This window comes from Astyanax mexicanus, chromosome 8, assembly GCF_023375975.1.
Source record: "Astyanax mexicanus isolate ESR-SI-001 chromosome 8, AstMex3_surface, whole genome shotgun sequence".
Classification (NCBI taxonomy): domain Eukaryota; kingdom Metazoa; phylum Chordata; class Actinopteri; order Characiformes; family Acestrorhamphidae; genus Astyanax; species Astyanax mexicanus.
This window is the reverse complement of record NC_064415.1, coordinates 41681393-41693742: the sequence shown is the minus strand read 5'-3', so window position 1 is coordinate 41693742 and position 12350 is coordinate 41681393. Positions and strand designations below refer to the sequence as shown.

General features: G+C 37.6%; 1 protein-coding gene across 1 annotated transcript in view; it reads left to right on the top strand.

The window, feature by feature from the left end:
- LOC103028579 (macrophage mannose receptor 1) overlaps positions 1-12350 on the top strand; it is a 42298-nt gene that overhangs the window by 16676 nt on the left and 13272 nt on the right. Inside the window, exons 15-24 of the mRNA XM_049482826.1 lie at positions 78-237; positions 2571-2606; positions 4558-4724; positions 5010-5071; positions 6611-6711; positions 7350-7492; positions 8118-8220; positions 10519-10649; positions 10808-10913; positions 11579-11805. Of these exons, the coding sequence (XP_049338783.1) occupies positions 78-237; positions 2571-2606; positions 4558-4724; positions 5010-5071; positions 6611-6711; positions 7350-7492; positions 8118-8220; positions 10519-10649; positions 10808-10913; positions 11579-11805 (1236 nt within the window). The remainder of the gene's footprint in view (positions 1-77; positions 238-2570; positions 2607-4557; positions 4725-5009; positions 5072-6610; positions 6712-7349; positions 7493-8117; positions 8221-10518; positions 10650-10807; positions 10914-11578; positions 11806-12350) is intronic.

Sequence of the window (12350 nt, the reverse complement as noted above, 5' to 3'; positions counted from 1 at the left end):
GCTCTACACTGTTGAATCATCAGTGGGTCTGTGTGAGCAGTACAGAGTCTAAATCCAGCTCATTTCTTCTTTTTCAGTCCTCCTATCAAAGCTGGCAGGAAGGGCAACCAGACAATTTAAACAATATGGAAAAATGTGCTGCAGTTACTTATGAATACTGGCGCAACTCTGAGACTGGAGAGTGGAGAGACATGCAGTGTGGAGACAGACTGGACTGGCTTTGTGAGATTCAAAAAGGTACAGAGCATAATATTCTTATCATCTTAACCCTCCAGTTATGTTACAGGTCAAATTGACCCATTTTAAAATTTGAAGATCTAGGAAAATATGATTTTTTTTCTTCCGCTTGCCTTAAAAGATCACTATGTAACAAATTTTTAGTGGTAAATGATAAAATATCATTTCGCCGAGCGCGGGGCTCGCTCGCCGAGCAGGGGGCTTACTCGCCAAGCGGGGGGCATAGCCTTGCCCAGAGCGGGGCTCACTCGCCAAACGCGGGGCATATCCTCGGCCAGCTCACTCGCCAAGCGCGGGGCATAGCCTTGCCCAGTGTGGGGCTCACTTGCCCAGTGTGGGGTTCACTCGTCGAGCTGGGGGCTCACTTGCCCAGCACGGGGCATAGCCTCGCCGAGGGAGGGGGCTCACTTGCCGAGGATGGGGCTCACTCGCCGAGCGCGGGGCATAGCCTCACCGAGCTGGGGGCTCACTTGCCCAGCGCGGGGCATAGCCTCACCGAGCGTGGGGCTCACTTGCCAACAGGGGGCTCACTCGCCGAGCGCGGGGCATAGCCTCGCCGAGTGTGGGGCATAGCCTCGCCGAGCACAGGGTTCTCACGCCGAGCGCGGGGAATAGCCTCACCGAGCGCGGGGCTCACTTGCCGAGCGCGGGGTTCACTCGACGAGCACGGGTGATAGAAGAGTTTAGAATTGCTGTATTTCTCCTCTCTCTTGAAATCTAAGTTTTCTGCCTCTCCTAGTCTTAACTTTATGTAGATTGTGTAGATTCAGCCTGCTGAATTTGGCGACCCGAGTAACTTCATGGCTGGGGAGGGGTGGGCAGAGCAGACTACGTTCTGTGGTGTTTTGAAATTGGACTGCAGTAGCCATTTCACCCACTCGCTCTCAGGTCTTACATAATGCACCTTTAATTAGTGTAATCAACATATAACCCACTGCAATGAACAAAAACTAAAACAAAATTGCAATTAAGTTATGTAAAACGTTTGTGTGTTTATATGTTGGTCTTTCAAAAGTAAGAAAGTACTGAAACATTTAAAAAGTTTGAACAGGATTTTTTTTTATGAAAAACGAGTGAATTATCCTAATTGAAGCATTACCTGTTAGAGGTAAGAAACACCATTACCAGTTAGTAATGATATATTTACTTCTTTTTCTGATTCTTTGGGGGTTTTAGACATCTTTTGGATAAATAAACATTAAATACCATAGCTGTTCCTGACAAATGAATATAACAGAAGGGTCACATAAGTGTTGATTAATTGTTCCGGTAACACTTTTTCTTAAATGGTCCTTTTAAAATAAAATAAACATTCACAAGAGCCCCGCGCCCCCTATTGCCATTAGCCTTATGCTACAAGCCCATAAGCCAGCGCTCCAAGCCTGGTAACAGGCATCGCTAATGCTGCTAGCCTGATGCTTCAAGTCTGGTAACAGGTGTCGCTAATGCTGCTAGCTAGATGCTCCAAGCCTGGTAGCTGGTGTCGCTAATACCGCTAGTTTGTCGCTAATGCTGCTTTGTGCACACTTCCAAATATAGAATCGCCTCCATCACCCACAGCAGGTATTGTTTGAGTGAAGGGTCTCAGCATTGCAATGACACTGACGTGGGTTTACATACATTAAGTTTAAAAAACTAAAGATGAACTACACAATGAGCTACAACCTACTACAGAATTTGTTTTATGTCAGTAGTCAGTTGTGGTAGTAAAGTAAATTCGGTACCAATTTAAAATAAGACTACCTTTATAAATGGTTTATAAATGGTTTACAATTAGTTTATTAAGGTTACAATAAGGTTAAAATAATTAATAATCAGTTATAACACATACGTAGAAAGGGCAATAATATAGATGGCTGTGGGTTCACTATTGGTCATTGTTGCTCTTTCTACGTATGTGTTATAACTGATTATTAATTATTTTTGAGGCATGTACAACCTAATTAGTAACTATTAATAAACTAATTGTAAACCATTAATAAACCCTTTATAAAGGTAGTCTTATTTTAAAGTGCTACCGTCAGTTCTTACTCTTATTCATCTTACAATAGAAACAGAATCATTTTACTTACTATAGAAACATCTTTGAAGGGTAAAGGCATATAGTGAAACTCACACTTTTAATTATTGTTGACTATGTCTGTTTTAAGATTTTTAGTAAAAATGACCAAAAATTATGTGCTAGTTTTGATTTAAAATATAGTGAATCATTTTATAACCTTATTATTAATAATGTCAGTTTAAAAGATTTAATAAAAATGCCTTATAGATTATACTTTAAAATAAGGTTGCTAAAATGTCTAACACATCTTACACATTCTGTCCTCTTCTAGGTGTGACTCCAAAGGAAGTAAACATCACAAGTAAAGGTAAGTTTTCTAACCAGTAAAATTTGGTTTCTTCAGTGTAATTCACTGCAGGAAAGACACAGAGTGCTTCGAGCTTTGTGCCACAAATACATTTTACAAGCTGAGATATACATTACCAGCACTCAAAGTGGAAAAAGCATGGACTCAGTAGGTAGAGTAATATTACAGAACTGTGTGTAAATATGAGTCGGATTACATAGAGTTATATCTGTCCATTGCACCAAAGTTACATAGTGCAGTTACACTAAGGCTGAAGTAGCAATGGTAGAGATGCTATTTTCCCTATGTTAGTCAGTGAAGCATCTTAATGAGTTAAGAAAAAATATGATTTGATAAGATCTATCGATCTACAGTACTGTGCAAAAGTTTTAGGCACCTAAGCAAATTACACCTATTCATTTATCTCAGCAATACGAGTGTTTTTACCTGAAAAAGGACCACATATGATTTAAACAGATAAATATAAATACAGTAAAAAGTAAAAAGAATTTCTCATTTTTAGGTAAGTAGGTTTGTATCCTGAGCCAAGCTCCTGGATGCCTTCAGCCAGCATATCCATCCATCTATCCATCCATCCATCCATCCTAAAGTTTGCTTTTTTCTTTTAGCTTTTGCGTTCATATTCTGCCTTAGAGCTTAATTCTATTTTTTATTACATTCATATTAGACCTTTGTTCCAAATTTCAAAAAACTAGAAAACTAGAAACTTTTTTTATTGCCAACCAAATAAAATGAAACCACACTATCTTGCCAAAGGTATTCGCTCGTCTGCCTTTGCATGCATATGAACTTAAGTTTTATCCCATTCTTAATCACACCCTGCGTTAAGTTAATACGATGTTGGTTCACTCTTTGCAGCTATAACAGCTTTACCTCTTCTGGGAAGGCTTTCAACAAGGTGTAGGGGTGTGTTTCGGTTTTTGTGTTTTGACCATTCTTCATTAAGTGCATTTGTGAAGTTAAACAATGATGTGTGACGAGAGGCTCACAATCTCCACTCATCCTAAAGGTGGTTTATCAGGGTGAGGTCAGGACTCTGTGCAGGCAAATCAAGATCCTCCACACCAAACTTGTTCATCCATGTCTTTATAAACCTTGCTTTTTGCAATGGAATGCAGTTATTTTGGAACAGGAAGGCGCCAACCCCAAACTTTTTTCCACAAGAGCATGAAATTGGGAGCATGAAATTGAGCAAAATCTCTTGGTTCCTTTCACTGGAACTAAGCTCCTGGGAGTCCATACTCTGATGTTTGTAGAAGCAGTCTGTTGTCCATAGAAGTGGTTGGAACACCGTAATTCAATACAGTTAATTTTTATTAGTTGGCATACATTAGAGTATACAGCTCCGGAAAAAAAATTAAGAGCCCGCTTAAAAATTGTAATGAGTTTCTTTGATTTTACTAAATTGAAAACCTCTGGAATATAATCAAGAGGAAGATGGATGATCACAAGCCCCCAAACCAAACTAAACCTCTTGAATTTTTGCACCAAGAGTAAAAGTATAAAGTTATCCAAAAGCAGTGTGCAAGACTGGTGGAGGAGAACATGCCAAGATGCATGAAAACTGTGATTAAAAACCAGGGTTATTCCACCAAATATTGATTTCTGAACATGAACTTATTTTCTATGCATTATTCTAAAAGTTCTGCATATGTTTTGTTATTTCAGCCATTTCTCATTTTCTAAAAATAAATGTTCTAAATGACAATAATGTTGTCTGCAGTTTATAGAATAAAACAACAATTCAGTTAATTTTACTCAAACATATACCTATAAATAGCAACATCAGAGAAACCGATTCAGAGACTAGTAGTGGTCTCTTAATTTTTTCCAGAGCTATATGTCTAAACTCTTACAGAGAACAAAAGAGACAAGTCTAAAATTCATTTTTTTATATATATAAAAGTATACTTTTTGTTCCACTCCTTAATAACTTTCTCTGTTTTTACAGTGTATAATACAACTGAAGATGGCTGGATTATTTTCAACGGAAATCAGTATTATTTCTATAACGATGAATCTGTCCCTATGGTGGAAGCACGGAGCTTCTGTAAACACAGACATGCTGATCTTGTGGTCATTAATGATGAAAGTGAGAGACTGTTCCTGTGGCATCAGGTAAGGTCATCAATAAAGTAAATCTTTTGTAGGTAAACCTTTTTCATGACATAGTATAGAAACAAGTGGATTTTACTGGCCTTTATTCAGCAAAGCATAAAACAAGCACAATTTGGAACCTACAGCAAGACAGTATTTATTCTTTTTATTTATTTATTTATTATTTATTGCTTTTTCTACATATACTAGACATGAGTCTGATTATTCAGATACACCAAATATTAAACTGATGAGTAGCAAATTGTGTTGTAAGTATGTTATGAAATTGCTTATGTTGTGTTACAGAGTAAAGACAAACGACCTTATTCCTACATTGGGATGATTGTTGATCTGGACAAGTCTATTTCGTAAGTTATTCGTAAGTTATAAGATACACAGTGGAGTGAACAAGAGTTTGGTCCCTTCATGATTTCTTTTTTTTTTTTTTTTTACATAGTTGTCACTCTTAAATGTTTCAGAGCCTTAGAGTCAAAGTTGTGTATTGAAAGACAACACAAGTAAACCCAAAATGTAGTTTTTAAATAAAACTTTTTATTTTTAAGGGAAAAGAAAATCCAAACCTACATGACCGTGTGTTAAAAAAAAAGGTTTGCCCTCTAATTCTAATAGCTGGTTGGGACACACTTAGCAGCAACAACTGCAGTCTAGCGTTTGCAGACATTCATCTCAGGACTTTTTGTGAGAGACTTTTTGTGAAATTCATGGTTCCATTTATTATAGCAAGTCTTCCAGACCCTGAAGCTGCAAAACAGCCCCAGACCATCACTCTACCACCACCATGTATTACTGTATGTATGATGCTCTTTTTCTGAAATGCGGTGTTACTTTTACGCCAGATGTGTGGGACACACACCTTCCAAAGAGTTCAACTTTTGTCTCGTCAGTCCACAGAGTATTTTCCCCAAAAGTCTTTTGGGGATCATCAAGATGTTTTTGACTTCGGCACTCTGCCATACAAGTCATTGGTTGAGTCATGAATACTGACCTTAGCTGAGGCAAGTGAGGCCTGCAGTTCTTTGGATGTTGTTATAAGGTCTTTTGTGACCTCTTGGATGAGTTGACGCTGAGCTGTTGCAGTAATTCTGGTCACCTTGCCACTCCTGAAAAGGTTTACCACTGTTCCATGTTTTCACCACTTGTGGATAATGGTTCACACTGTCCCAAAACTTTATTGGGGCTCTGAGTGGTCCAGCAGTCTAAAGCGCTGCCGCTATGATCAGGAGATCGCCAGTTTAAATCCTGTTCATGCAGCTTGCCATCAGCTACCAGAGCCCAGAGAGAGTGGCTTTGCTCTCTTTGGGTGGCTAGATGACGCTCTTTCCCCACATCTCTTCAAAGGGTGATGTCGATCAGCACAGGGCATCTGTGAGCTGATGTATCAGAATAGAGTCGCTGCGCTTTCTTCTGAGTGCGGTGTGATGCTACTCAGCAATGCTACATCAGCAGCAGTTTGAAAAGAGGCAGTGGCTGACTTTACCCTCTTGGTGTTGGGGCTTCACTAGTGATAGGGGGTCCTAATGAGTGGGTTGGGTAATTTACCATATAAATTGGGGAGAAAATGTGAAAAAAAAGAAAATAGAAATGGCTTTATAACCTTTTCCAGACCGATGGATCACATTTACTTTCTTTCTCTTTATTTCTATGGATATTGTCATGATTGCATTAAAAAATACATTTTGTGTTTACTTGAATTGTCTTTGACTGCTAATATTTACATTTGTTTGATGATCTGAAACTTTTAAGAGTGATAAACATGCAAAAAATGTACTTTTTTTTTACACCACTGTAAAACTCTGTATAAACTCTGATGTATACAGGCAGCACATGCTAATTTGTTTTTTTTTACAGAACAGAACAGCAACATTGAACACATGTTCTTTCTACAGGTGGATGGATGGATCACCAGTGGTATTCCAGGCATGGGCAGAAAACGAGCCAACCTTTCTCTACAGCGAGGAGCAATGTGTTGCGATGAGTTGGCCTCATGGTAAGGAAACAATAACAGAACCATGCACCTTTGTCATTTTATACAATAGGGAAAAAAGTATTTAGTCAGTCACCAATTGTGCAGATTCTCCCACTTAAAAAGATGAAAGAGGCCTGTAATTGACATCATAGGTAGACCTCAACTATTAGAGACAAAATGAGAAAAAAAATCTGAAAATCACATTGTCTGATTTTGAAAGAATTGTTTTGCAAATAAAGGTGGAAAATAAGTATTTGGTCAAAAAACAAAAGTTTATTTCAATACTTTGTTATATATCCTTTGTTGGCAATGACAGAGGTCGAACGCTTTCTGTAAGTATTTACAAGGTTATCAAACATTGCTGGTATGTTGGCCCATTCCTCCATGCAGATCTCCTCTAGAGCAGTGATGTTTCTGGGGCTGTCGGCGGGCAACACATACTTAAACTCCCTCCAAAGGTTTTCTATGGGGTTGAGATCTGCTTGATTTCTTTAATTAGTCTTATCATTACACCTCTAAAAACTAATGTAGCTGTAACAGAGCTTTAGGCAATTGCACATTCTACTTGCATTGAGTAAAAGCAGAGTAGTGTATGAAACTGCTTGTACAGATGTTCGGAGGTTGGGTTATAACAGCTACAATCCTGCTGCTTTCTCCAGGACTTTGGGAAAGTGTGAACTGTGGTCTAAAAATAAAGTTTATCTGTAAACGAAGTGAAGCTGTCCCGGCCCATGCCACTGCTGCACCCACTGACCCCCCTACAGGAGGCTGTGCTGACAACTGGCATAAACTACAGAAACAGGTAAAAGTGGTTTTAAATTGAGCACTTTTACTACTTTTACTACTTTCTTAGTAACATAATGGTTATACCATATGGTATGTGTGTGATTGTAAGATATGTGAACATAAACTGAATGTAATATGTAAGTATACAGTATACAGCTCTGAAAAAAAAATAATGAATTTAAAAATTTAAAAATGAAACTTAAAAATGATGAATTTCCTTTAATTTACCAATTTGAAAACCTCTGGAATATAATCAAGAGGAAGATGGATGATCACAAGCCATCAAACCAAGCTGAACTGATTGAATTTTTGCAGCAGGAGTAAAGGCATAAAGTTATCCAAAAGCAGTGTGTAAGACTGGTGGAGGAGAACATGCCAAGATGCATGAAAACTGTGATTGAAAGCCAGGGTTATTCCACCAAATATTGATTTCTGAACTCTTAAGGCTTTATGAATATGAACTTGTTTTCTTTGCATTATTTAAGGTCTGAAAGCTCTGCGTCTTTTTTATTAATTCAGTCGTTTCTCATTTCCTGCAAGTAAAAGCTCTAAATGACAATATTTTTATTTGGAATTTGGGAGAAATGTTGTCCGTAGTTTATAGAATAAAACAATGTTGTAATGTTCTTATTTGCTTACAGTGTTTCAAGATAGGCCTGGATCTGAAAACCTGGGATGAAGCAAGATCATACTGTAGGAGTCTTGGAGGAGATTTAGCATCCATTACTAACAGTCTTCAGCAAGGTCAGACCCAGCAGATATAATATACAACCATGTGACAAATTGTGACCCTTCATGAATGCCTGCTTGAATTTACAATGCTCAGTCACATCAACACACAACAATTTATCCCATTCATTTTCAATTTAATGGGATAAATCAGTGCACCAGTGTTGTGGTGCATCATGGGTCCGGCGAATTGAGTCCGGAGAATGCGATGTAATGAAAAGTTGAGCCAAGGTGAACTTTATGTAAATTAATCCATCCAATGTGATGCATCTGTCCAATCAGAGACCAAGTGTTTGCCATTTCAGAGAAGCATAGAAGAAAAGCTAATCGTTGTGGTTTCAGGCTTCCCTGTCCTTTATGTTAAATCCCTGCTGATTTACAGGGACTCTGAGCATAATAATACAGCGTGGAGAAAGGCTGCAGTGATTGTTGGGGTCTCTGGTGGGTTTCAAAAATATTAATATATAATTTAATTGGAAAAGTTTGCTTTTGTTAGCCTATTTGCTGTTCACTAGACAGTGTTATGAAGCTGAACTGAACATTTACATTTATAAATATACTGTACATTTATATTTATTAGTTTATAGAAAATAAAGCTAGAATAAAACCATTTCCCATTTATTAAAAAACGATTTAATTGGATGATGCAGGAAATGCCCTCGTAACACCCACATGTGACCATTCGTGTTCAGTGACGCAATGGAGCATTGTAAATGCAGCATCAGGACCCTATCTTACACCCTGTGCAAGGTGTGTTGTAATGCTCATTGATACGTTACACCCTGCCAACAGTCCTTTTTCCACGTCTTGCCCATGCGTTGTTAAAATATCGACAGAGTTTACGTATATATCTACGCCGATGCGCGTGGTGGTCTGGAAGTGAGGTGTGTTCAGGTAAATATCTGGTGTATTGCTATTTTGGCGGTGGAAAACACAGGTGCACCACTGACCTATTTGAACCCTGACTACATTCAATCGTCAGACATCTATACCTATTTCTTACACACATGACACGCAGCTGTGCACAAACCCAACTTTTACATCAACAATAAACACAATAAAAAAAAATAATATTGCTGTTCCCGTAAATGACGCACTCCTTCACAGCGTGAACAAAAGGGGCAGTTTTCTCTGCTGAGAAGTGCAGAAGTGCTGCGCCATTAAAATACCAATTTACCAAAGTCAAAGTGCACCTGTCTGTGACATGCTGATTGGTTTACTTCACATTACGCACAAATCACACCCATAATTAATTAAAGAGAATTAGTACGTCTTTACTATAGTATACTATAGTACGTCTATACTATAGCACTATATAAACAAGTGCTTTTACCATTAACACATTAATGCATATGGTTAATCTGGAAACTTTTTTGTTTACCTTTTTTACACAAATTAATCACAATACCAAGTCAAGGTTCATACACTTTTTAACCAATAAATTTCCATGATTTTCATGACTTGTCTATTCCTCCTGCAAATTTTAATTAGTCAAGTCAAGTCAAGTAGTTTTATTGTCAATGCTGCATATGTACAGGACATACATAGAATTGAAATTACGTTACTCTCCTTCCCAATTTTACAGCAAGTACAGATAATGGATAATAAAGAAAAATAAAGAAAAAGGGGAGACACTATGTGTACAATACAGCAGCAGGGACACAGACATACATGAGACAGAACAAGGTGCAGTAGTGGTGGGGGTGAAATAGATATATAAATAGAAATAAAAAGAAATAAAAATATAATCTAAATGAGTGGGAGACACTATATGTACAATACAACAAAAACACAATAGACATTTGTGAGACAGAAGATAATAGTGCAATATTAATGGTGATTAAGATCAAGTGACAATATAAATAGAACCCGTATAACAGTAGTGCAATGTTGTATCTAGCTTAAGGCTGGTAAAGTTCTTAAAGTTCCCAGTTCTTGGGGAATTAAAGTGTGTATGACAGTGCAGCGTAACAGTAGCGTAAATTAGCATACGACCTGTGGACAGATAACGAGGGGGCAAAGTTACAAATTAATATAGGTGGGAGCACTGAAGACAGGGGCGGAGACATGGCACTGGAAAAGATAGAAACACAGAGATAGACCAGGAAAGATACAGAACAGGATGAGAACGTGACAATCGTGGTGTTGATTTGGCAAACTGGAAAATTAGCTGTGTAGCAGTTTCAGAATTTAAAGATACAGTGAAATATGTATATATAGTGAGAGCTGATGTTGACTAAGTGCGTGATCAAATGTAATCATGTAATGTAAATGTAATTCATTATTGAATCAGTCATGTTTTGCTTTTGGCAGCATTCTTGACCCTGATGATGGATGACGGAGGCCCAGATTTATGGCTTGGCTTCAATAATTTGGCGGACAAAGGCTTTAGATGGACCAATGGAAGTCCTGTTCTTTACACAACCTGGAGAAAAGGCAATACGGTATAACTAAAATACTTTTTTTTTTTTGTTTACTTTTTCTCGTTTGTTGAAAATGTTTTATTGGTAAAACATTTCTTTTGAATAAGGCATGATTATTACCTTATTACACAGGCCACCATTATGGCTGCACATGAAATCTCAGTTTCTTTATATTTCAGGGTGGGTCTTGTGTTGCTATGGAAGGTGGTTCAAATCCTGATATGGGACAGTGGGTTAAAAAAGACTGCAACAGCAAAAATGGTTATATTTGCAGTGCCGCTATAGGTGAGTATAATAATCGATTTCTTTTTTGTGATAACGTTTTTATTGAATGGTTTTGTAATAGTGTGTAAGACTGGTGAAGGAGAACATGGTAAAAACAGACATACAGTATAGGCCAAAAGTTTGGACAAACCTCATTTAATGTGTTTTCTTTTGAGTTAAATACATAACTTCACATGTGTTCATTCATAGTTTGGATGCCTTCAGTAAGAATCTACAATGTAAATAGTCATGAAAATGAAAAAGAAAACACATTGAATGAGAAAGTGTGTCCAAACTTTTGGCCTGTACTGTAGTCTAGAACTAGAAAATGTATATGGTAAAAGAAGGACCTTCACATCTTGTATTCAATTTAGTTATATTTTCATTACATCTAACCTTACTCTGTTAACTCTAGTTGAAGATAACTCTAAATAAAGACTATTATGGCCTGCCAACCATAATATCCACACTCTCTTTGTCATAGGATAAAAAAATTACGTAAAAGATGCAGAGATTAAGTTATTTGGAAATTCATATTAATTAATAATTAGTCAATCCTAGTTATTTATTCCAGGACATTAACGCTTCTGCACAATTCTGTATATTAATAAATGTGCCTGAAGTTGTAATGGATTTTAAATTTTTTTTTTTAAACTTTCTTATAGCTTTTTATTCTTAATTTCCAGATCAACAAATCACCTCAAGTCCTAAAGAGATGCCTAAAACTTTCCACCATGGAAATTCATCTTACATTTTAATCCAAACAAATCTGACCTGGAAAGATGCGCAGAGTCACTGTCGGTCTTTGGGGGGAAACCTGGCCAGCATTCGGGATGCTATCACTCAGTCCTACATGACTGTGCAGGCGCACAACTTCAAACATCCCCTGTGGATTGGCCTGAACCTTATGGAGGTATGAAACAGTGCAACAAGTGTAGACAAAAAGACTTATGGCCCTATTTTGTTGTTCTCGCAGCTTGATTTAGGGCATGTTGGTGTGTCTTTGGTATCATAATGGCGACTTAAAACACTCCAAGGCATGTACTGATTTTCTTAATTAATTTTGGGTGTATTTTAGGTGTAATGTGAAATAAACAAATCAGTGTTTTACTTGCCATTACCTTTAAAAGAGATTTAAATTTTAAATTTTAACAGTGCAGCATTTCTGTGCTTCTCAGCAGAGGAAACTGATCTGCTTGTGAAGGCATGGGGGCAGATAATTTATGGGAACTCCAATGTTATTTTATTCAGTATTCTGTTTATCATTGATTTAAAAGTTGGGTTTGCACCATGCAGCAAGTCCACGTGTGTTGTGTTTGTTGAGCACATACAGTGTGGCTGTCCATTGCCAAGGAATGGAAAGGAATGGAAGTCTGATAGTTGACTGTTGTCAGGGTTCTAATTAGTCAGTGGTGCACCTGTGATCTCGTTTGCCAAGATAGCAATACGCCTAAAATT